The following is a 26,878-nucleotide window of genomic DNA, read 5'->3' as shown; positions in this document are numbered from 1 at the left end:
GCAAACAATCTGTCACAACCGAAAAAAAAGCCCTGGAAAGTTGATTGAAATGTGGACAATTTACAGAAATGTAATTTCAGTGCTTCCTTTTAACTGCTGGTATGGTATAATCATGGCACAGCTACCTACAGTTCTTTGGTCTAAAAAAAAAAGCTTATAAACCAGGAGATGGGATGAGACTTTTATAAGCCCAGCAAAACCACTCTTTTTCTTTAAATTGCACCATCTGTCTTATGGGAAAATCCTACCTAGTTTTTCCCCTCCAGAATGTGACTCAAAATGATTGAAGAAAAAAAAAAAGGTGAGAGTGCAACAATGGAGAGAATATCCTGCAATCTTTCAATATCCCCTGTACATTTTCTGCCTATTCTTGCAGTTTGAGATCACAGGGTTCTTGACAACCTAATAGCACCGCATGCCAATAAAGTCGAGGCTGCCTTTTTGTTTGATGCTGTTCAGAACATGCAATTATCCCAAGGGCAGGTTGCAGCTAAACCTTTTCCTGTACCCCAGCCCTTTCTGCCCGAAGAGAAACTACCACAGACCTCTCAGTTTCAGTTCTACACAAAGGTCCGGGATTTGCAAGGATTGGAGCCTTTACATTTCAGAATGCTCATTGTTGTAAATCCCGTGTGGGGGAGGGTTCCTGGCTCTTTAATAACGATCATTTTGCTTCCAATATTTGTTTGGATGAAAGACCCAGACATCTCCTTGGTGTCCCACCTCCATCACCATCCAGACAGCCTTTGAGAGCTTTTGTTCATCTTTTCGATTTGAAGGGATCTGTGATCAGATTCTCAGGCCCCACATAGAGAGCAGTCTGGGGTGTCCAGATGGCACTCTTCTGGCTTGTTCCTTCCATTCATTCTTATGCTGTATCCCCCCCTGCCCCCCCCCCCCCACCCACCCACCCACATGCTCTGCATAGTGTTAGAAATGGTAAGAGAACTTATAAGATTCAGGCAGAATTTGAAGGGAAAACAGAATTTGTTGGGGAGTGAAGGTATGGGTTCATTATGCCAGTAGCATCGAGACCTGTATCCCTTCTGTGCACCCACTCCCCATGCAGAACTCGCCCCATGCAGCTCTCTTCGGAGATTTATGGGCAGTGTGAGGGAGAGGTGTCACCTGCTTCGGTGCATAAGCACCACCTTCCTTCCTTTCCCAACAATGAACTAAAGCTCTTTGCCAGGGCTGCTTCTCTGGCAGGCTCTGACTTTAAAAGTATGTACAGTGAGAGAAAGAACAATGACTAAGGTTGGGGGGCCTGTCTTGGAGCCTGAGGGATAAAATCAAAAGATTTCAGCATAATCTTTGTGCCCTCATGTCTTACCTGTGTGATCCTGAACAAGGATCGCTTAGAAGTTAAGGTTTCTTATGTATCCAGGGGGATACCATTGCCTTCCAAGCTCACCTCATGAGACGTTTCAGGAATCAAATACAAGGATGTGTGTGAAAGTGCCATATGAAGTGCAGCAAAAATGTTAACTGTCAGGACTGACTGAGCAGCTAATGATTTCACTGCTGACTCTTAGGAATCGCAGACAATGTGCTGACGACCATGCTAAGTTCGTTAATGACGTGGATTAATTTTCACAACCCTCTGAACTTTGTATTCTCGTGTATCCTCTTCACTGATGAGATGGAGAAAGTGAAACCCAGAATGGTTATTCTACACAAAGTGGCACAATTATTCACATCAGAGCGAGGCGCCGGCTCTTTGAAGCAAGTCTGTGTGCTGCTAATGTTAGCTCTCGGACAAAATCTCCAGTGTTTCTTGTAAGGAGGGTGTCCTTCTGATTTGCTGAGCCTATTCTTCTCCCTCTGCGGCCTGTGCAAAGACGTGCGGGTCTGGTTTTCTCTTAGCCCCCATCCCCTGACCACAGGCTCCAAACCCTGTCCATCATCCCCAGACTTAAGAGGACTGGGAAGAGCAAATGGCAAAACCCAGAGTCATGGCCAATGCAACGTACATGTTTTGCATATAGAATGTATTTTTTTGGAAGTGTAACCAGAGCTTGCAAAAGAACAGGGTGTCAGAGTGCAAATTCATCCTAGAAGTTTTGTTTCTGAACTCCTCATGAGTGCTGAGGTTTGTACCGGATCTAGGAATGTAAAATAAAAGCACAGCATCAAATCTCAGCTTGCCATGTCTCAGTCTAATGTGTGAACAAGCAAGTAAACAGAGGGGTAGAGTTGGGAACAATGGCTCTAAGTGGGAGATTGAGTGTGCGGTGGGACATATGGGACAGGCAACTGACCGGAAGTGTGGAAGAGACTTCTGGGAGGGAGGCTTCTGGGTGAAGGTGACATTGACTTAAGTCATAAAGAAGCTTCGCCAACCTTAACACTATAATAAAATACAGTTCTTCCTCCCCCCTCAGCATCCATGCTGGCAATAATCACCCTGTGCTTTCATTCCTCATTTATCCAAATCTTACCCTGAATTTTCCCTTAGCCACAATTTAACTATAAAAAAAATCTTAAATCTAAATATTTCCTTCTCTACCATTTTCCTTAAGACTTGATTTACCTAAAAACTGGCATTCCCCTTATTGTTGGAGATGAACTCTAATGAATTTTTTTTTTTTATCTTTGAAAATCAGCTGAGGGTAGCTTAATGGTCTTGACAAGTTATAGAAGTACCATAATCGCTTCTCTTGGTTGAATAAGACCTTGGATACTAGATTTGTGGAGACCATTGTTTTGAATATTACTGGGCAGGGGAATATTTGGGTAAATATTTGGCTGGTGGGGCCAATGGGTAGGAGATGAGAGCTTTGCTTACATGTCCTTTTATGACAATGGGCCCTAAGGAGACATGAAAGAACCAACAGTTGTGTCTTCAGGGGGGTACCTGCCACCAAGACCAACAGCTTGTGGACCTTTTTTCCAGAAGTCAGTAAGCGCATAACAGCCCTTGCTGAATGGTCTGGATTTCAATATTAAAAAGAAGAAAAATCACATATATTTGAAATCTGAAAAACCTCAATGACTTCTCATGCAATATTAATGCAAATATGTTCGCTAATAATATTCTATGGCTTGTGATTGCTTGACTGAGCCTGCTGCACAGTTAATAGGGTTTATAGGTTAAGAATTGGTGGTGGTGGTGGTGGTGGGGGGGGGGGGGGGGGGGGTTAGTTAGACTTCCAGGCTGACTCTTCATGGCTCCTTATTAGCAGTTTAAAATTTGAGTTTCAGTTTCCTCACCTACAAATGAGGGAAGCAGTAATGGGTGTTGAGGGGAGGAAGTGAGATAAGTCGGTAATTGGACCTGGAATAGCACCTGGAGTGCCCAGAGAACCATGTGTTCAGCCAGGGCTAGGCTGCTGCCGTTGCACGGTGTTCTGTGGGGTTCTGTGCAGCCGGGCTTTCACTCTGCAGAGAGGGTCTGGAGTGCTGCTGTGTGCAATGGTCGTCTTAGATTCAGCAGGTGGAGGAGAAAGAGCGAGGTTCATGTGGGGTCAACCTAATTTCTGGATGAGGGAGAAACTGGAGAGGGCCAGTCTGTTGGAGGGAGGTAAGGACCAGTGTGTCAAAAGGTCCTGGGGGACAAGTCCCATGATTTCTGCCCCAGGCTTTCTGGGAAGGACTCGTGAATGGAGATGGATGAAGAAGACACACGGAGTTGAAAGCCTTCTGACCCATTTGTGCTTGTCTAAGAGGCATCCTCTCTCCCAGGGGGCCCTGCACTGTACTTTTCAAGGCTTTGTTTCATTTCTAACATGGATGCTGAAAGATTTGTTCCTTTTACTTTCTCAAATCTAATTTAGAACTTCAAGGAGATTCAGTTACACTTTCAGAAGTAGGGAAATGAAACATTCGATGTTTCTGCCAACAGACCCTCCTCCTGCTCAGCCACCTTCTCATTGTCATTGTATACTCATACTTGGCTGGGGCACAATAAGACAGTTTAACTCTATTCAGATGTTTCTAAAGAGAAAAATATATATATATCTCAAGCTATCTGTTTTAGGACCTGTCAAGATAATTCCCATTACAAATAATAAAATGCAATCATGTATTTTACATGCATATGATTTGGTACACACAGCAATTCAGATGACTCTCCAGAGAAGTCTGCTGAGTGAAAAAGAAGTGAATCCCAAAAGGTTACGCATTGTATGATTCTTGAAAAGGAAAAATTATAGAAATGGAGTAGAGATTGTCAGAGATTAAGGATGAGGTGAAAATGGGGGGACAGGAGTGTGACAACAAAAGAGCAGCAGGAGAGATCTAGGTGCTAGTGGAACGTTCTGTATCTTGGCTGTGATGACCTTGATGTTCTGGTTGTGCTATTGTACTCGAGTTTTATAACATGTTAGCCCTGGGGACCTCTTTCTATTATTTCTTACAATTACATGTGAACCTTTACTTATTTTAAAAAGTAATAATCTAATTGAAAAAACTCAACCTCAATGAATTTACCATTCATTTGAAGATTTCTACTTATCCTTTTTAAATTGAATTTATTGGGATGACGTTGGTGAATAAAATGATATAGGTTTAAGGTATACAATTCTATAACACATCTGTGTATTATATTGTGTTCACCACCTCAAGTCAAGTGTCCTTCCAACACCACTGATGCCTCCTTTTCCCTCTTCTACCTCGCCCTTTCACCATACATGGTCTATGTCTGTGAGTTGTTGGTGTTTTTTTTTTTTTTTTTCTTAATCCCTTCACCTTTTTCGGCCAGCCCTGCAATTAAGTGTTTATGGCTCAGCTTGGGATTCAAGGTTTCCATGATCTTACCCCAAACTGCCTGTTCAGCTTTATCTCTCAAAAAAGCCAGATCTTCACTGTTGACTATATACACCTAGGGCATTCACAGTTTTACTCCTCATTTCCAGGCCAGAACATCGTTCCTGCTTCATCTGCACTTGCTCAGCTCCTACTCTGTGTCAGACTGACCAATGCTTCCTCCTCTGTGAAAGCCACTCCAGGGAGAAACCATTTCCCTCCCTCCAAACAACTCTAGATTTTGCTGCTGTCAATCTTCCGCATATTCTGTATATTCTATCTTTTATTTCCATAATTTTGGGTATATTTCTCATCTATTAGATTTAAACAGTGTGAAACTAAGATCTTTCATTTCTATATGAAGCAACCTCTGTAAGGCGCAGAACAAAGGACTTAATACTCATTATTTCTTGGCAGTTCGTGGTGTTTTGTACACAGTAGACTTCTGATAACTCTTAAGTAAATAAATATAATTAATTTTAATTTTTGTCTTTAAATTATGACACTCTGCTTTGTAAGTGATTGTAACTAATTTGTATTATTTGAAGGCTTATAAAAAAAACTATCACTTAAGAGCCTTTTCTTTTTTAGATAAAAATGAACACATTCCAATTAAAAAATATACAACCAAATGTAACAGTGGCCGTTATATAATTTCCCTTTCTTTAGACAAAAGAAAAAAAATGTAATAAGGTACAACAATGGATGTTACATATTTAATGAAACATCGATCAAACATCTATAGTGCCACCTGGCACACAAACAGTGACACCAAAGTAGCAGTCAGGACACAGGAGGCATTAGCAAAACTCTGCCAGTGCTAATTTAGTGGCCTTTCAGGTGTCTTGATTTCCTCATGCACTGAAATGAAGTTACTGGGCTAGAAGAACACTAGCTCTGACATTTTGTGGTTACGTGAGTGCGGAATGACTGAACATTGAGCACAAAGGCTAAGCCGTGTGCTTTTAAGGTCACTAATCCTCCCACACTGAATGCATGTGGGCTGAGTCTGAATCAATCACTGGGTGACCCATGTCATTGTGGGCTGCTATGCTGCATTTGAGACCAGCCTCTTCTGTTTGTTGTTCACTTGGTTCCACTGTCCCTGACTATTAGCTTAAAGATTAATCACGATGATTGGCAACTCAGTGGTGAATGGCAGTTGAGTTCATTTAATTAGAAGTAACTCCACTTTGGTATATTAAGTGTATTTAAATTTTTAACCTCAATTCTAAGTGAAGTTTTTTGCTCTTGTTCTTCTCTAGCCTGTTCTTTCTTTGAAGGTTAATTTCAATCTTTATTGAAGGAAATTATATATATATTTTTAATGATGGAAGGAGGGATGGACAAATCACTATTATAAAGTCCTATCTAAGATTGACCTAACAGCTAGGGCACTGAAAGAATGAGAAAAAGAACACATAGAAGATACAAAGTCAATGTTATGAGAAAGATACTTTCTTTGGAGTCTAAAGAAGCTTTAACATTTTTTGTTGATATTATTATTAATGCCAAGATGTTATCCCTAGATTATTAATATGTATTAGGCACTTGTTATATCTTAGGAATCCTACTAAGCATTTTATAAAGACTATTTCACTTAATAGAATAACCCAATTAGGTAAATACATACTCTTATTAATTCCTTTTTACAGATAAAGAAAATGGAATTGAGGAAGGTTGAATATGTTGGCTCAAATCCCAGGGCCAGTGAGTGCAGAGCAGGAATTTGAAACCAGATTGCTGGGTCCTAAGGGCCCAGGTGACTTTGTAGAACATTACATTGCTTCCCAGATATCAGTAGCCACCATTTTCTGTTGAATTGTTGCTAAAAGACAAAGGTGTGGTAGTTGACCTAATATCTTAGTGAAAGGTGGAAACATAACTTAGCATCTCTTTCACTCCGAACGTCAAGGTCTTTCTACTACCATTGTACTTTGGAAGGAAAGTCATTTAAAATGTTTCCATGTGGCTAAGGGATTTGTAACTAATTAAAATTAAGGTGCCTTCCCAGACATCATCAGAATGTAGGCCACCTGTTATTAAGGAAGAATATTTAAATAATCTAGGAAGTGAAATTAAAAAAAAAAAAAAAGAGGCAATACTGTGATAATAGATGGAACAAGCACTAGCAGCCTTAAGGGAACATATATCTTTTCTTCAAATTGTCCAAGGGAGAAAACGTATTTTTCAGCCCATATAAACAGTCTTGTTTGTTTATCATGGCAGATGGTAATTAATAATCAAATCTTAAAATGAAGTATTCTGTAGAATCATTCAACACCCTTTTCTCTGTTAACTCGGTAACTCTGTGAGTTTTGTGTCCCCTAAGTCTCTCCATTCCAAGGCAGAACTAACCAAGATGACTAAATATTAAGTGTGTTCATGGGTTATAATGCTATTATAAAAGATTAGTAAGACAAAAGGAAGCCACGATAAGTAAATGCAATGCATGATCCTAGATTAAGTTTCAGATCACGGGGGGGGGGGGGGGGTGCGGGGGGGCGGAATGGCATAAAGGACATTAGTGGGACAATTAGAGCAAAGTATATGTGGATCGTATATTAGAGATCAGTATTTTGTCAATGGTAAAGTTCTTCAATTAGATAATCATACTGTTGTTTTGTGAAAATATTATCTTGTTCCTAGAAAAAGGTATAGAAGTGTTTTGGGGTAAAGATACATGAAATACAACAGTTATTCTCAAAAGTTTGTCTCAAGAAAAAAAAAATCAATATGAAGATGGGAGGGATAAAGTCAATATGGGAAAATGTTAGAAATTAGTGAATAAAAGATAAGGGGGTTCTTTGCATTGCTAGAGCAGCTCCTTCAAATTTTTGAAATTATTTTAAAATAAAAATTTTTTAAAAATCAGTTAACAAATAAACTGTGTATTTTCATATTTAGCATATTTTTCTAGGCCTGAGGAACATTTAAACACGGATTTGACAGAAAGTCAACAAACTGAAATCCTAAAATTCTCTAGGAATCACTTCAGGATAGCATTATGTTCATAGAATAGCATGGTTTCTCTGAACATTTCTAAAAACCTCAGATGTTCATTTCTTTAAAAAACTAAATGCTTATGAAACTAATCGCCACTTGGCACTAAAGTAAATGTGCAGAAAACATTACTATAACTTTGGCATAGATATTTTACTGGGCAATGAAGTTGACTTTCCAGAGATTTGGAATTATCCTAATGTTTATGAATGCAGCTATTTTTCCCTGGGATAAATAATTAACTATCTGGAATTTAAGGGCCAGTGTGGAGACATGATCTAGAGCAGAGGTTCTCAACCTATGGGTCGCAACCCCTTTGGGGGTCGAACGACCCTTTCACAGGGGTCGCCTAAGACCATCGGAAAACACATATATAATTACATATTGTTTTTGTGATTAATCCCTATCCTTAATTATGTTCAATTTGTAACAATAAAATTGGGGGTCACCACAAAATGAGGAACTGTATTAAAGGGTCACAGCATTAGGAAGGTTGAGAACCACTGATGGAGAGCAATCTTGTCTCCACCAAGAATTCTGTAGCTTTGTCTTCAGGGAGAGAGAGATGCCATCTGTACTGAAAGTCAGAGTGATGAGGGAGCTAATCGCCCACATTTGTGCCTTCATTCAGGATGATATCTTCCTGAATAGCACAGGCCCAGCATGTCACAAGAGTAGGCTTCCATGCCCTCCTGGCAGTCACTGAATTTTGGGATGCACAGAATTTAGCTATCACATCCATTTCTCCTTAATTTTTGAAAAAAAAATTTTTTATTGAATTTATTGGGGTGACATTGGTTAATAAAATTTTATAGATTTAAGGTGTACACAATTCAATAATGCATCATCTGTACATAGTTCTTAATTTTGGGTATCAACACCTTCTCTGCTGTATCATTGGTGAATATGTTCTCCCATTTAGTGGGTTGTTGTTTCATTTTGTTATGGTTTCCTTTGCTGTGCAAAAACTTTTTACTTTAATACAGTCCCATTTTTTTATTTTTTCTCGTTTCCCTTGCTCGAGGAGATATATCAGGAAAAATAGCACTAATAGGAATGTTGAGATTTTACTGCCTATGTTTTCTTCTAGGATTTTTATGGTGTTGAGTCTAACATCTGGTTTCATTTTTTTGTGCATATCTGTCCAACTTTTCCAACACTGTTTGTTTTATCAACTATCTTTACTCCATTGTATACTCTTGCCTCCTTTGTCAAATATTAATTGACCATAAAGTTGTTTATTTCTGCTCTCTCCATTCTGTTCCATTGATCTATATGAGTGTTTTTAGGCGAGTACCATGCTGTTTTGATTACTGTGGCCTTGTAGTATAATTAGAAATCGGGTAGTGTGATTTCTCCAACTTTGTTCTTGTTTCTTAAGATTGCTGTTGCTATTTGGGGTCTTTTGTGGTTTTATATAAATATTTTGAATATTCTATTTCTGTGAAATGTGCCATTGGTATCTTGATAGGAATTGCATTGATTCTATAGAGTGCTTTGGGTAATATGGACATTTTAATAATGTTAATTCTTCCTATTCATAAACATGGTATATGCTTTCATATATTTGCATCTTCTTCAATTTCTTCAATGTCTTATAATTTTCTGAGTACAGGTCTTTGCATCCCTGGTTAAATTGAATTCCTAGGCATTTTATTTTATTTTATTTGTTATTGTTAATCCTCACCTGAGGCTATTCCCCTCCCCCTCTGCTTTTCAGAGAGACTATAAGGGGAGGAGGGATGGGGATAGATAGATAGATAGATAGATAGGTAGGTAGGTAGATAGATAGATAGATAGATAGGGAAATATTGATGTAAGAATCACATTGACTGGTTGCCTCCTGCATGCACCCTGATCGGGGCCAGGGATTGAACCCACAACCCAGGTACCTGCCTTTGACCAAAAATCAAACCCATGACCCTTCGATGTGTGGGCCGATGCTCTAATCACTGAACACCTCCAGCCAGGATGGTATTTTATTTTTCTGATGCGATTGTAAATGGGATTGTTTTCTTAGTTCCTTTCTGATAGTTCATTATTGGTGTAGAGAAATGTCATCCATTTCTGGATGTTAATTTTGTATCCTGCTACATTGCCAAATTCATTTATCAGTTCTAGTAGTGTTTTTGTGGTGGAATCTTTAGGGTTGTCTATATACAGTAACATGTCCTCTGCAAACAATGACAGTTTTACTTCCTCTCCCATTTGGATGCCTTTTACTTTTTCTTCTTGCCTGATCCCTGTGGCTAGGACTTCCAGTACTATGCTGAAAGAGAAAAATGTTCCTGATCTTAAGGGAAACACTTGTAATTTTTGTCCATTGAGTATGATGTTGGCTGTGTGTTTTTTCATATATGGCCTTTATTATATTGAGGTATGTTCCCTCTATTGTCACTTTGCTGAGACTTTTTATCATAAATGGGTACTAGATTTTATCAAATGCTTTTCTGTATCTATTGATAATGCTCATATAATTTTTTATTCTTTTGTTCATGTGGTATATCACATTTGATTGCAAATATTGTACCAACCTTGCACCCTCAGAATAAATCCCACTGGATAATGTTGTATGATCTTTTTAATATATTGCTGTATCTGGTTTGGTAATATTATATTGAGGATTTTAGCATCTACAGGTATGTTCATCAGGGATATTGGCCTATAATGTTCTTTCTTTATAGTGTATTTATCTGGTTTTGGGATTAGGATAATGCTGGCTTCATAAAATGAGCGTGGGAGTCTTCCCTCTTGAATTTTTTTGAATAGTTTTAGAAGGATAGGTGTTAGTTCTTTGAATTTTTGGTAAAATTCTCCTGTGAGCCATGTGATTTCGGTCTTTTGTTTGTTGGGATTTTTTTTTATTACTGCTTTGATTTCATTAGTTGTAATCTGTCTATTCAGATTTTCTCATTCTTCCTGATTCAGTTTTTGAAGATTATGTTTCTAGAAATTTGTTCATTTTGTCCAGATTGTTCAATTTGTGGGCATATAGTTGTTCATAATATTTTCTTGCAATTCTTTGTATTTCTTTGATGTCCTATTTCTCCATGGCTGTTTTAAAATAAATCTAGAAAGTATGTATTCTAAAACATAGGAAGGGAGAAAGGACATTGGACACTGAAGAATCCATGTCTAAGTCCTGATATTGCCTCTTTTTAAAAAAAATACATTTTTTATTGATTTCAGAGATAGGAAAGGAGAGGGAGAGAGAGAAACATCAATGATGAGAGAGAATAATTGATCGACTGACTCCTGCACTGCCCCTTCTGGGGATTGAGCCTGCAACCTGGACATGTGCCCTGACCTCCTGGTTCATGGGTTGTTGCTCAACCACTGAGCCACGTGGCTGGGCTGATTGCCTCTTAATAAACAATTACTCCAAGTTCTGTGACAGTCTGATATTCCTGAAAATAAAAAATGCTTTTTACCATGTGGGTATTGAGGACAACATATATTTTTGTATTTTCTGTAGCACATGGACTAATAAGATACCTTTTATCTTTTTTAAGGTTTTAAGAATTATTGCTAGTGTGGCTTTATAAATTGGGGAAAAAGGAATACAAATAATGTCTGCAGGCTCAGAATGAGCCAATATAAAACAGATATTTTCTGTTTAATCCTGTAATGTCTTATTTATACAGTGAAGGTTAACTTTTCAAATATTTAAACTTGCTTCTGGCTTTTGTCTTATTCTGTGTTCAGCCCTCTTTGTTATACATTTAAAAAAAGGTTCTGGTGTGATGCCATTACAATATTAACTTGTCTGCCTATTAATTTATGCTGGTTTTAAACAGATCTTTTAAAAATGTAGACACTGTCTGGTATTCAGAAAACATAACCATCCTCTGTATTTGGATATTTTCCCCTGTCAATGTCCGAAGACCTTTCAGGTCTCCCTAAGACTCTGATTCCTCCAGTTTTCAAAATGGTAATTATGCCCCCAGATTTACAAGGTAGTCAAGATTGCAAATCTTATAGGTCCACACAATTTTGAGAAATTTTGTATTCAGAGTTGAAATTGTTTTAGGACTGGAAGCTCATGAATTTTATTCACACATTGGTGTACTCTACTGAGGCAGCTATTATAATGTCCTAATAATAGTGTCCCTGAAGTACCTATTAATGTTAAAATGATAAACTTAATTATTTATGTAATGTTATCCTAAAGATTACTAGGCTTGAGTTTTAAGCTGTTGAACCAAGAATATTTTAGAATATGCACAGTAATATACCAAAAATTAACTTATTTTGCTTCTTACATGGGAGCATATGCAGAAGCTCTTTACATGAGAGAATAAATATGTAAGTATGGTCCTGTTTTATACAGAGAATGTTATTTCAGCTGCTTCCCCTTGATCCCCAGATATCTCCTCAGAACACACAGAACACTTGTTACATAGAACAGCATCTTCCAGCATGGGTTTCTTAGTGTTAATTGGTATTAAATGAGGGTAGGGTAAAGGCAAGTTCTCTGGTTAAATTTTGGGGGGAAATGTATTAGTTTTTTTAGGCTTTTCGGAACCTGGAATATGACAATGTTCAATTTGAAACTATAAGAGGGGATATTGCCGAAACCGGTTTGGCTCAGTGGATAGAGCGTCGGCCTGCGGACTGAAAGGTCCCAGGTTCGATTCCGGTCAAGGGCATGTACCTTGGTTGCGGGCACATCCCCAGTGGGGGGTGTGCAGGAGGCAGCTGATCGATGTTTCTCTCTCATCGATGTTTCTGACTCTCTATCCCTCTCCCTTCCTCTCTGTAAAAAGTCAATAAAATATATTTAAAAAAAAAAAAAAAAAAAAAAAGAGGGGATATTATGTTTATAGAATTTTTCAAAAACTTTTTCTAATGGAACCTGTCTTGAGAGACTGTGTTGTGGAACCTCTTTCCCCCTTTTCATTACAAATCAATCATCAATTAAGGTTCATATCCAGTCAAATTTTCTTCATGAGGCCAGACTCAATACCTGCAGTTAGAGGTCATGGCTACCGCTTTGGCACATTACAGCACTCTTATGGTTCTTAGAATTCTCATTTCCATTATAAGCTCCATTCATTTCTTTCTTTCCTTTCTTTTTGATAGTATTTTTGTTCTCCACTAAATTGAGATCATGGACCATCCACTATTCACCTGTTTTCTATAACACCTAACATAGAATTCTATGTGTTTTAATCCCATAACTTTGTAGGAACTCAATAAATGCTTGCTGAAGGATGGGGACCATCTATCGCAAAGTTTGCTAATAATTTCAACAATTCCTCTGAAAAATAAAATGTTTATCCATTTGAGATTAAGTAGACTAGACTTTTATTTTTAAATGCAACTTTATGCTCAAATTAACACTGATTTAGAGCGACAGGGAGAATAAGTCACCATAACCAAGACTTCAACTTAAAAAAATTCAAACTTAACCAGAATCATGCAAGGTTGTTTTTATTAAGCTCTGTGATTAGATTACAGCTAAGTATTTCAGAGATTACTTCATTTGAGAAGAAGACATGACATTGTTGGAAACATTTCAACAAAATTTAAGGACTTCACAACTAAATGGAACAGAGTACATCTACCCTACAGTTAACAGGCTTGTTAAGTAATTCAAGGGGCTGTTAATGGGAAGAAGCTAAGTGACAACTGGTCCTCTTCTATACAATGATTATCCTGGACAAGTAGCTACAAAGAAAAGCACATGACTATTACGGAGCTAGAGAGATCTTTCATCTAAATCCATCCTTTTTATTACAGATAGGACTTGGAGGTCACATACCAGAAGGCAAATGATTCAGGATAAGCTACACGTAAGTATTCTATGTGTAGTATCAATGCTAATATGATCAGCTTATGTTTTTTTTTAAAAAAAAGTCAAGAAAACATTTTTGTATTTAAAACCCACCATAATATATTAGTGACAGCATGAGATGCTTAGCCATTGAGGACTCTTCTGTCTTTCCATGTAGTTTCTTTATGAGTTCTTCTGAGAAATTTTCATTGTGACTGTCTTAACCTCTGTGTATTCATGGAGACCATATTCTCCCCTAGAGAGAGTGGGGGAAAAACCCAGAGAATTTAGCACAGCACTACAAAATGCAACAGTCCATGATTTGGTTCCTGCTTATCTGGCTGGGAAAAATGAAAGATATTTTCTGTGTACAGAAGCATTTCAAATAGCAGCTAGCCAACCATAAGATATCTGGTCTTACATAAATCTCCTTGAGGGGAAACTTTCAAACAATTTTTTTTTGCATTTTTAATGAGCATGCATACTCAGTTGATTTTACAGAAATTGTCAATTTTTGACATTGTTCTACTTAACCAGAAAAGAGCTCACCACACACATACACACAAATTCTAGGTTAGGTTAAAATAAATAAGACACAGCACAAGAGGAGATATAGTAATATACAGGGTGGTGGGACAGAAGTGGGTTTACAGTTGTTCGTATGGAAAATAATAAATACTAAACTGTTTCATGTACTCACAACTGTAAACCTACTTTTGCCTCACCCTGTATAATCCATTTGAATAGTACAGAAAGATTAGTAAATTCATGTGATTGGCCCAGATGAGGGGGTTAAAAATAACCATGATTCCATCTTCATTCTAACATGCTCTATTAGAGAGGGCTTAAAACAAAGTATCTTCTGGCTGTAATTTTAATGATATCTTTTGATTCTTAATAGGTAAGATATTTTTTTATTTTGACCTATTGTTATAGGTTTTTCTTTTTTGTTTATCTATTTTGTTTTTACGAAGGGGAGAGGGTTCATTGGCCTAAATTCAGACCTTTTGGACTTTTTGTGGTTGCTGGGTTTTTCTAGTCATCTAGCCTCTCTCATGTTTTGTTGTGTTTTTTTTTCTTTTTCTCTTAAATACAACCCAAATGATCAGGAATTAACCTGAGTCAATCAATTGGGACCTGGTATGTTATCAGGTTTATCAAGACCTTCTATCAGTTTTCAAAACTATGATACGTCCTTTGTTAAATAGATGACTAAAAAGATTAGGCTAAGTTATTCTCTGTATTGTTTTGATCAGAGCATTAAATTACATGCACTTACAAGTACTCTTAAAATCATATCATAATGCACATGTAGGCGTACAGAGGAAAAAGATCTTGATCTTTTCTACCCCTCCCTTCTAGCAATGTAGGCAGGTATGTAGAAGGCATCTTTTTCTCCTGGGTAACCTAATCCTCTTACTCTGGTTATTTTCTTGGGCCATTAAGCTTCAGAAAATGCCTTCTAAAAGCTTCAGTGAGCATGCTTTTCAAAGTAATTAAAGGGTTTAGCCTCAGTTGTCTGAAACCCATTAAAGGATAGTATTTTATCGCACAAAGTTAGAGAAATTAATCCGTGATTTTTGCCAATAGACTTTCCATTGTATTTTGGGTTACAGGACACTTGAAACTGTCAGGATAGTATTGTGGTTATTGTACTCAGGTTGAAGTAACTCCTGCTCCTTAATAATCTACCTATGCATATATATGTCTATGACATAACACAAAAACACCTCTTTACTTAATCTTACTCGTCAGTGGGTGACTAGTTCTGTGCTTCTGAAAGCTTCAATATACCAATAACCTGGGACCTGACTGAATGCTGGTCTGTTTCAGTAGGTCTGGAGAGAGGCCTGAGACTCTGCATTTCCAACAGACTTTCAGGTGATACCCATGTTTCTCCTCCAGGACCTACACTCTAGTCCAGTGGTTCTCAACCTTGGCTGCACTTTAGAATCACCTGGGAATCTTGTTAAAATCCTGATTTCTGGGCCTCATCCTCCAGAAATTCTGTTTCTTTGTTACTAATGAGGCCCAGGAATCAGGATTTTAACAAGATTCCCAGGTGATTCTAATGTCCAGCCAAGGTTGAGAACCACTGCTCTAGTCCCAAGCTGCATCTGTTTTTCAGTCTGGACCCAGAAATGAGCCAGGTACTAATCAAGTAAGGAGGAAATGTTTGCTGAGCTGACTTAGCAAATATAATCAAGCAAAACAAAATTCATGTGAGCTCTCTCTATAAGCTCAGTAGTTTATAAAATTCTCATGCTCCCCTTTTCCAAAAGGCACAGGAGGAAAGACAACTCTTGTGAGGTGCTGAGAGCCAATCAAATTTGAAATGGCAGTTAACTCTCAACTTAGGTTAACCTAAGTAACAATGCGTGCAATTACACAAAGAGGGGAATTTCTGTCATTCAATGAAGTCCAGTGCCAGCACCATGATCTAGAATCCAATGAAGGTTCAGGCACTCAGCATCACCACCACATGGGGGTCTACATACCACTAGTTTTAGGTCTGTGAGGACTCTGTTCCCAACTGATGAATTCTGCCTTTCAATCGTTGAGGATAAATTATAATTGAACTCTTGGGAGTTGTTTGAAGTGATCGCTTCAATAATTCTCTTTGATCATCTTGTAGAAAATGGCTTGTTTATTAAGGTTGCCCAATTTGGTTTCAGGTGGACATTAATGGCAGCATCCTCAGCTAGAATTTTTGAAGTAGTATTTACCATAAAACTTTTCCCTTTGTATTTTAAAGAAGAAAATTATCTATGCCAACATTCCAGATTTTCAGGAAATTACTGAGGGTTGGTTCCTGTTTTTTCATCCCTTTCTTTCTCAATTTCCTTATGGCTTGACCAAATTGTATTAAACAAAATTGACATGTCCTTCAGAATAATCTAACCTTTTGCTATAGCTTTTTGTACAAAGTAATTAGTTTTTCCAAGAGACTCGCTAATAATGGAAATTATAAAGAAAAAGAGGTAGGGAAGGCAGGCTCCATTTGCTGAGTCCCCACTTTGTGAGAGTATCAATGCTAGGGCATGAACATGCAGTAGGACAGTAGGTCATTTTACTCTCACACTCATCTTAACAGGAATGTTAACATCTCCATATTGAACAGGAGAAAACAGAGGCTCAAAAGTTGTACAAACTTGGAGCAGGCTTCAAGGCTAGCAAACAGTGGAGTCGGAATTCAAATGTAAGTTGGTTAATCTATAATTATGTTTCCTGTACTATGCCATGCACTTTTTTACGGGTTGACCTTTTTTGCCACTCTCTTCCTCTTCAACAGCATTCTAAAGATGTCCACAGCTTTTCACTGCCCCACTAATAAGATGAAATCAAATTCTCTTGAATTCAAAACTTCTTAATTCATATCCTATTTAACTCCGGACTCATTCTTCCCAACTCCATAAATCCCCATCGGCCAACCAACACTAGCCCCTCAACATGCCACATGTAACATTCTGTTCGGAACTGCCTTTTCTCCACTTACTGAGTTTCTACACTTGTTTCATCCCCTAGATCAAGTCCTATCTTTTCTGAGATCTTCTCTTATTCTATCAACTACCATTAAGTTTTTATCTACTGAATTTCTACTACAGTGGGGCCTTGACTTATGAGTTTAATTCGTTCTGAGACCGAGCTCGTTAAGGAGCTCGTTCACTCAAATTACTCTATCAACTCAATGCAAAAAATCGGCCGAGAGACAGCTGGTATCTCAAAAAACTCGTTAGTCGGGACCCTCGTAAGTCAAGGCCCCACTGTAGTTACAACCATAGAATCTTAAACATGTAAAGGAGCTCACAGACCTATTTTCTTCTCCCACCACAAATTCTGTCCTTGGACAGATTAAAGTTGTGTTAGATGCCAGAAATGTTATACTCTGGTGGGGCCCCAAAGTTCTGTCCTTCAACAATACTGTGCTCTGCACTTTACTGCTTTACCTCCCTTAGGTATGGACTCCCAATCTAATACAATTCATTTTATAGCATATGTAGGCTATTTTGCACTATATGTTTTGGTACACATTCCTCCTGCCACCACAATTACATGAAGGATGGGACATGGTATCATGTTTCTGGGACTCCCTGGTTCTTATATACATACAAGTACTTAATTAATGTATATTGAGAAGAAGGTGAATAATTTTATCATTTCCTTCTTTCACCAGCTCTCCAAAGATAGTTGGTTATTTGTAATTTTGTTGACTTATTTAAATGACAAAGTACATGCATTCATGACCTTTAGAAACTGAGACTCACTCTTACTTGTTATTTATAAAATGGGCAGCTTTACTATATTTGATTCCATAAGGTTTGTATATGATATGTTTTTTATCTTGAAGACTTTTAAAATTTATTGCTAAATATAAAAAAGTTTTAAGAAATGAAGTGGTTAAATTGCTTGAACAAAATTAAGCAACGTATTTGCCATTATTTTCTATGTGTACATTTAAAAAGTCTATATGTGGTTTAAAAAGCCATTGAAGGTTTCTAAATGCATTTTTATATATATTCTCAATTTAATCATGACTATAAAACATGTTTTCCTTTGCCCATGTTGCTCAATGGTTAGAGCATCAGCCAGCGCACTGTAGGGTCACTGGTTTGATTTCTGGCCTAGGGCATGTACCTGGGTTGCAAGTTCAATTCCTGGCCCTACACAGGGTGAGTGTGGGAGGCAACCAACCAATATGTCTCTCTCACATCCATGTTTCTCCTTTCTCTCCCTCCCACTCTATAAAAAAACAAAACAAAATCCAATGGGTAAAATATCCTTACTCCTCGGGTGAGGATTAAGAAAAGAACAAAGTCTTTATTCAAATTTCCTTTTCAGTTTAGATTTTAGTACCAAGAAAAACTCATTCAGGTAATTTAAAATTTTGGAGTCCACATTAAGTTCAATATTGAAAAAAAAATTAAAAAAACATATTTTTAGAAGGGGAAGAAAGGTGAGGGAGAGATAGAAACATTGGTCTGCTGCCTCTCCCAGGCCCCCTACTGGGGATTGAGCCTGCAACTGAGGCACATGCCCTGACCAGGAATCGAACCTGTGACTCTTGGTGCATGGGTTGACATTCAACCACTGGGCCACACTGGCTGGGCTGAAAATTTTTTTAGATAAAGGCACCTAATCTACTTAAGAGGTATTTTCAAATAATTATAGTGTTCTTATTTTTGCACACTTCTTACAATCACCAATTTGTAGTTTCTAGCTTCTTTCTGGGAAAGTTTTCAATAACCAAAGTTAATAAACTCCTACTATTTATAGGGGACCTCAGTTATATTTCCCTTCTGCCATTACCTTTTTGTACTTACTGGGTAAACCCAGCATTTAAAAAGCTATTTGGCAGTATGAACAGAGGCAAGTTTTAATTTAAGTAGTGACTATGGATTAATTCCCTGAGAGTGACAACTATTTTTATCAAGATAAGTATTTATCTTAATAGAAGGTTATTCTTACAGTTCTCGTCCATTTCCAGACATCTTGAATCCACCAAAGGGACACTGGGCAGACACCATGCTATAGCAATTCACCCTGGAAAGAAAGCAAAAAGTATATTATAGATCATAATGAACCAATGAAATAACCCCTAAATCTGGAATTTTAGAAATTCAGCGAGTTCTTTAAGAATTCCATTAATTTCAATATAACATATTCATTGCAATAAGTATAAATCAGCAATTTTCATCTCATGGCATACATAAATTATTAAAATTCTATGGCACACCAAAACACACAGGTATAATTCACTCACACTGGATGGTTGTTGTGTTGGCTGTTGTCATTTTTTTTTTTTTTTTTTACAATCTAAGGAAAAAGATGTAAGTGCCCCAGACTAAATAGTTAGGTATTGCATGTTTTAAAAATTCCTGTGTCACACTGGTTGAAAATCGCTGTTATATGTATATATACAACCTAGAATCAAATATAAAGGTACAACTCAGCATGTGGATAGCCATTTGGGTAGGACATGTTCCTCAGAAGTTGTAGTTTGAATTAGAATAGCTTGTATGCCATAGGACAAAGGCCTGCTAGAGACTGGAGTTTGTTGGCTGGGTTACTGCTGACACTCAATTAGCTTATAATTCTCATGAGTTATGGGCTTAACAGGCTAGAGTCAATTTTCTTTTGCAATGACAATATGTATCATGTTACTCAGTTCACTTTTTTCATTTAATTGGTTCAATAACTGCTTAAACTGAGGCTTTGGCAGGAGTTGGATTTCATTATTAACTGTTTACTCCTTGCCATATTTTTGAACAAATATAATTACAAAAACATGAGTGATTAGAACTAAAGAAAAAATTACGATAAAAGATCAAGAAAAGGGGGAATGTAGTTATGCAGGACATGAACAAATTGTTTAGCTTTGAATTTCCTGGCGGTCAAAGTGAACAGTAAAATTTAATTATCGACATGACTCTCATTAAACATAAGAGGAAAACAATATTATTTAAAGGAAGAACAACGTTCTTTTAAAACACTTTTCCTCTCTTTATGCCATTATGATAGGTAAACAATAGTGTGACTTCTAGATAAATTATATTATGCTTGGGAGAGTTTGGTTATTAATTGATCCTGAGATAATACTTAGACATTTTCTCAGTTACAGCATTTGCTATCCATTTTCCAGAGTTCCATATTTTCGGTGGACCACAGAGTTCTTATCCAGCCTCTCTTCCTGGAAGATAGTTCTTTAAATAAACTTACACTTTCAAAAGACAACTTGTCTCAGCTTTGTTTAATTATTCTTTCAACTGCAAAATTGAATCATTAATTTGAAATTATGAGTAAAATCCCCAAAACCCTGGAATTCAGTAATTATCTGGAAAACACCATGCAGTGACTATTTCTGGGACAATGCCAGAACATCATTGTGTTTTAAGATATACAGTAATAAGAATCTAGTCGCCTCTGTTTTAATAGTAAAGAAATTCTGACTGGGGATTCCCACGCCACTGGGTGGAATGATGTCATAATAAGCTTCCCAATCAGATAGGCATATAACATTGTGTGATTCCAAAAGTCAAAAACCTGAAACCTTGTCTTTTTTTTTAAAAGCGCTGGAAATGAAACTATGTTAGTGCTAGTAAACAGAGAATACTGAGTTAGAGAAAATGTAAGTTCAAAGTGATCAGCCTTGCCAATTGATTCTCTTTTTAAGATTCCTTCTTGTTATAATGGGAGGTGCTCTGCCCACAAACTCTGGTTTTGGCCCTCAGAACCTGAGGAACAGTGGGAACGTTATCTAGCTTCTCTAAGCATATTTTCCCCTTTGTAAAAAGGGCATGGTTATATTTAACAGGGTTGTTTCAAGGTGTAAGATGATATATAGAATTGTACTTTATATGGTGCTTGATACATAGGAATTCTTTAGTAAATGGAGATAATAAAATTCATCATTGCTATTGTATGTGAGTAAGTTAAGAAATGTATGCCAAGACCGGTTTGGCTCAGTGGATAGAGCATCGGCCTGCGGACTGAAAGGTCCCAGGTTCGATTGCGGTCAAGGGCATGTACCTGGGTTGCGGGCACATCCCCAGTGGGGAGTGTGCAGGAGGCAGCTGATCGATGTTTCTCTCTCATCGATGTTTCTGACTCTCTGTCTCTCTCCCTTCCTCTCTGTAAAAAGTCAATAAAATATATTTTTGAAAAAAAAAAAAAAAAAAAAAAAAAAAAAAAAAAGAAATGTATCATGGGATAATTCTACATTAGTCGCCAGCCATACTGATGATTTAATTTTATTAAGAATCTCTGAAAGACAGCACCGCATTATAGAAAGAATCAGGCTTTTGAGCAGTGGTTCTCTATCCCGGTTACACGTGAGAATCATGAAATCTTTGAAAAGTACTCCTCGTATAAAAGAGCTTTGCCCAGACTCAGTCACAGAGAGTGATATAATCAGTAGGTTTAATGCACACTCCCCTCACCACAAATCAGTGTATGTATGTTGAATGCTCCCCAGGCGACTCTAATGTACAGCCAAGGTAGAGAACCCCTGCTGTAGAGTTTGAAATAAGTCTGAGTTTCAGCTGTCATTCATTTTGTGATCTTGCTAAGCTTTCGTTTTTTCCACTGGTAAATTTAACATACTTAAGCAGCTGTAATGTAAAACAAGATAATGAATATAAAGAAAGCAGTGCAGTGCCTAGCATCCATACTTGGGGCAAGCAATTTCAGGAGGCTGGAAGGAGTTAAAGAAAATATCCTTCCAAAATCGTAGAGGGTGTGTGAGTGTGTTTTGTTTTTGGTAACAACTGTTTTCCAGCAGGCCATGCGATTCCAAATGAAAAGGATAAAGTAACCTATTCATGTAGTTATCATTGAAAAGCCAGTATTTATAGGTCTGACTTACCACACTGTTCCGGCCTGCAGAGCAGAGGAGACTGTTATGGCTTTATCAAGGTCTTTGGTAAAGATTCCTGCTGATAAGCCATAGAAAGTATTGTTTGCTCTCTTGATCACATCATCTAAAGATTTAAACTTCATGATTTGCTGCACTGGTCCAAATATCTACACCACAAGAAATGAATGAAATAAATCAAAGTAATAGGTTAAAACTAAATATTTTAGATAATATAATTTTCTGCCTTATAAATCATCCTAAATTAAGATTTTGCTTCTCATCTCATGTGTAAGGATCAAAATGGTAACTGCTGGAATGCTAGGTTAAAACGTGTTCCATTCTCTTTGGAACAAGATGGGATACAAATAAGGCATAATTCGTTTTCTAGAATTGGAATTACTCTTTCAAGAACTTAATGATTATGCATGAAATCATTAACTACAGAGTTGCTTTTCTATTTAGGAACGTTTTAAATTTTCTCCCTAGTTTTCTACATCTTCCAAGTAACTACATAAACAGCAAACCAAGAAAGCAATGTTTGTTCTACTGGATACATGAATAGGCAATGATTGATAATAATGTTGTAAATATCAGTTTAACATCAATTGAAATATCAACTATTATATTGGTCTTAGATATTTTCATAATAAATCAAGTTAGGTGAAACAACATGTATTTTTGTTCAGATTCTACACTTCAGCCAAATCTTGTTCAGATTCTACACTTCAGCCAAGTCTTATTCAACTCACATACCGAACAGAATGATTCATTACTGCCAGAGCTTAAATCCTTATTCACTCTGTACTAACCAAAGCATGAATTCATTGACAATGATTATAATCACAGCATAGGAAACAAATTCACAATTTGCTCATTCTAGCCTGAACACTTTCACTTTTGCTGAACTCTTTAGTTAGTGCAGCCCAAACTCAACTCATTCTGTATCTTACCTCCTGGTAGGAGAAAAACAACTGGGGTTTCTCTTAAAAAGTAAACTCCTATATTATTGTTCCATAACACATATATTAAAAGTAAAGAGGGCTCCTTTGAGTGTTACCAGAATTTTCTGGGAAATGTCAATTAGAGAAGACAAAAATCAGAAAGGATAGTTTTCTGATGTTCATCATTGCTCTAAGTGTAGGAGGGGGAAGCTACCATTCAGTAGAGGCTGAGTATAAATCTGAAGGTTATAAATCTAAGGATATTGGCCTGTGAACCAGCTACTGTAATAGATGTATTAATATATTACATAATTTTATTTTATTTATTTATTTATTTTTAAAATATATTTTATTGATTTTTTACAGAGAGGAAGGGAGAGGGATAGAGAGTTAGAAACATCAATGAGAGAGAAACATCGACCAGCTGCCTCCTGCACACCCCCTACTGGGGATGTGCATGCAACCAAGGTACATGCCCTTGACCGGAATGGAACCTGGGACCTTTCAGCCCGTAGGCCGATGCTCTATCCACTGAGCCAAACCAGTTAGGCAATATATTACATAATTTTAATTGAACACAGCATTTGGCCCCAGGCTCCTACTTTTATATATATCAATTTCAGAGAGGAAGGGAGAGGGAAAGGTAGAAACATCAATAATGAGAAAGAATCATTGATTGGCTGCCTCCTACAGGATTAGGGATCTAGCTCACAACCGGGCATATGTCCTAACTGGGAATTAAACCGTGATCTCCTGGATCATAGGTCAACGCTCAACCACTGAGCCATCACGGCCTGGCCAGACTCTTACTTTGAAGTAACACACAAGCTGTTCTACCATGAATATTGTAGGAACACAATACATGCTTGAAGTTTTTTTCCTAATTCTATCTGCTGTTAACCAAGATAAGCAAGAATGACCTAATAAGACAAATATTTGAAATCAGCAAATGCAAGTTATAATTCAGTGGAGGGCTGAACTGATGTGGAGAAAAGAAGTTGCTTGATTATCCACACGCATTTGTTTTTTTGTGGGTTTTTTTCCTATTTATTTCCTGTTTGCAGATCGGAAATGGTTCTGCACTTTCCCCCTAATTTGATGACATTTTGGGAAAGAAAATAATCCACTTAGATTCTCTGTCATTTCATAAACTTGAAATAAACATTTGTTGAATGAAGAGAATATGAAAAAATTACAGAGAAACTGGACCACTCATATATGGCTAATGGGAATGTGAAATCTCTCAGCTACCCTAGAAAACAGTTGGGAAGTTTCTTAAACTGCATTTAACCTATGACTCAGCTATTGTACTCCTGGGCATTTCTGCCAGAGAAATGAAGACTTATGTTCACACAAAAACCTATACACCAATGTTTATAGAAATGTTTCCCAAACTGGAAACAACACAAAAGTTCTTCAGTGGGTGAACGGTTAAACAAACTGTGTTACATCATATTATGGAATACTACTCAGCAATAAAAAGGAAAGACTAGTCTTACATGCAACACCTAGATGAGTCTATATAGAGAGAATTGTGTTGAGTGAAAAAAAGTGAATCCCGAAAGGTTACATGAAGTATGATTTCACTTGTTTAACATTCTTATAATGACAAAATTATAGAAATAGGGAATAGATTTGTGGTGAAGGGAAAGCCAAGGTTGGGTCGAAGGGACATGGATTAGGCTATTAAATGGAAGCATGAAGGTGTCATGTGGTGATGAAATGTGGTTCTGTGTCTTAATGGTTTCAATGTCAACATACTTGCTGTGATACTATAGTTTTGCAAGATGTTATCATTGAAGGAAACTGGATAAAGAGTAGATGGATTTTTCTGTATTCCTCCTTACTACAGCAACTAAATCTACAGTTATCTCAAAATAAAAAGCTTAAGTAAAAAACTGCATATAATTTTATCCTTTCCCATTATTTTCAAATATTTTCTTTCCAAAGGAGAAAAAGCAATATTAAAGAGACAATTTTCTTTTCTATTTAAGTCTGTGAAGGAAGCACCTAGAAATTGTTCAGCATTCTGATCTGTATTTGGCTGGATATTGTTGGCCTGCCCAATACATTCCTTACTATTTTTAGTCTTTTTTTTTATTATTATTGATTTTTTACAGAGAGAAAGGGAGAGAGATAGAGGGTCAGAAACATCGATGAGAGAGAAACACCAATCAGCTGCCTCCTGTACATCTCCTACTGGGGATGTGCCTGCAACCCAGGTACATGCCCTTGACCGGAATTGAACCCGGGACCTTTCAGTCCGCAGGCCGACGCTCTATCCACGGAGCCAAACCGGTTTCGGCACTATTTTTAGTCTTGATCACAACTTTAAACCTTTATCAATAACAGAAATAAAAAGTAACATTTACTGAGAAAGATGTTCAAAGAGAGAATTTTCAAGGGACACTGTGTACACACCCGCAGACAAAATGTGGCAGTAGAGGGAACAGAGCAGAATGAAACCATTTACCTCCTCTTTGGCAATGCGCATCTCATCTGTGACATTAGAGAAAACCGTGGGCTGGATAAAGTAGCCTTTATTCCCCCAGGGGCCTCCACCACATTCCAGCTTGGCCCCTTCTTTCTTCCCACTCTCGATGAGGTCAAGTATTTTTTCATATTGTTCCTTATCAATCTATTTGAAAAATATCACATGAAAAGGAAAAGAAATTTAACAACTTATAAAGAAAATAATTGCGAGGCCTGTTATGGAGGGCTTCAGAATGCTATTGTTAAGTCAAATAATCAACACAGCGGACAGAGGCTCAGATTCATTCTTTGGGCATATTTTACTTTCATATGACTTTTGAAGACATTTTTTTTATGACAATTCCATGTATCTTGAAGATAGAGATTTGTATTTAGTATTTTTTTTTACAGTTGTATAAGAAAAGCCTATTGGCACTGCAAGCACATGACTCATTTTTACACACTGGAAGAAATGCCTGTTAATAATCAAACACACTGGAAACTAGAGTCCTAACGGAAAAAAAAAAGAGTGATAGCAGAAAAAAAGAACTTCAGTACTGGGTTGAATTAGATATAGCAGTTGGAAAGAAGATGCTATGGGACTTTAGGAAGACTCCTGGAACCCTGTCTGGTTCTCCTCATTTCTGGTCATCCCTCATGGCTGGGTCCATGCTGACCACAGCCTGGCCATCCTTCCCAGTTCTGGTCCCTTGGGGTAAATAGGTCTGGTTTTAATTTCTGGCCTATTCTGATTGTTGCCATCCCTCTTCATTAAATGGGCCACATCTAAACATGTAACGAAAAATTACAGAACTTTAATGGTTTGTTAAATAATATTTTATAAGCAGAAAAAATGAGTGCAGTTTTGTCTGGGAACACCAAGAGCACACACCTCTCCTCCATGCACCAGAATGGTGCCACCTGTTGCCTCAATTCCTATGTTGGGACATTGAGGGATTGGGTGACTCTTGGACACCAAACCACTGGTGAAGACTGTTTTGTCTTAGGTGTGGCTGAGGTTTTAAAGGGAAATCTTCAGAGATTGAGGGGTTAAGGTGAGTTACCAGGCTAACTTGTCTTTTCTCACTACTTAAAAAAAATGTTGTTCTTTATTTTCTTCTCTGACTCTGAAATCTCCCCCATCTTCCAAGGCCCAATAAAAGGTTTTATAAAGTTCTAACTGCACACAACTCAGCAACCATAGCCAATTAGATTAAATACTATTTGGAAAGTGGAAACCATTTTCTAAGATTGGCACAACATTCCGTACAATGTTGCTCAGTGCTCCTCAGTGCACAATATTTAATGGAATATTCCAAAAACAAAATGTTTCTTCATTTCCATCAGATAAATGAAGCTGTAGTATTGATTTAATAAGAGGTAATATTTAAATTACTGTATAATATTTAATACAACCAGACAAAGAGGTGAGGTTAGGTAGCTCTGCCTGGTGGTCAATAAATAGTCAAAGATCCATGTACTTCCTACAAACTTCTCTGGCCTATTCCAATACATTAATCTGACTATACCTCCAAAAATAATTTTTTTAAATCTCATGATGTATCTTTGGTGACAATGCAATCCCTG

At 37.3% G+C, this 26,878-nt stretch overlaps 1 protein-coding gene across 1 annotated transcript in view; it reads right to left on the bottom strand.

Annotated features, from left to right (window-relative positions):
* Positions 1-13,166: 13,166 nt before the first annotated feature.
* ALDH1A1 (aldehyde dehydrogenase 1 family member A1) overlaps positions 13,167-26,878 on the bottom strand; it is a 48,116-nt gene continuing 34,404 nt past the window's right edge. Inside the window, exons 10-13 of the mRNA XM_070431494.1 lie at positions 25,293-25,457; positions 21,888-22,045; positions 18,992-19,066; positions 13,167-13,781 (exon numbers count right to left, since the gene is read on the bottom strand). Coding sequence (XP_070287595.1) covers positions 13,709-13,781; positions 18,992-19,066; positions 21,888-22,045; positions 25,293-25,457 — 471 coding nt within the window. The 3' untranslated portion in view covers positions 13,167-13,708. The remainder of the gene's footprint in view (positions 13,782-18,991; positions 19,067-21,887; positions 22,046-25,292; positions 25,458-26,878) is intronic.

The sequence above is a fragment of the Myotis yumanensis genome, unplaced genomic scaffold (genome assembly GCF_028538775.1).
Source record: "Myotis yumanensis isolate MYYU_CA2020_CCGP unplaced genomic scaffold, mMyoYum1.0.hap1 SCAF_12, whole genome shotgun sequence".
NCBI classification, from domain to species: domain Eukaryota; kingdom Metazoa; phylum Chordata; class Mammalia; order Chiroptera; family Vespertilionidae; genus Myotis; species Myotis yumanensis.
This window is presented reverse-complemented; position numbering and strand designations above follow the sequence as displayed.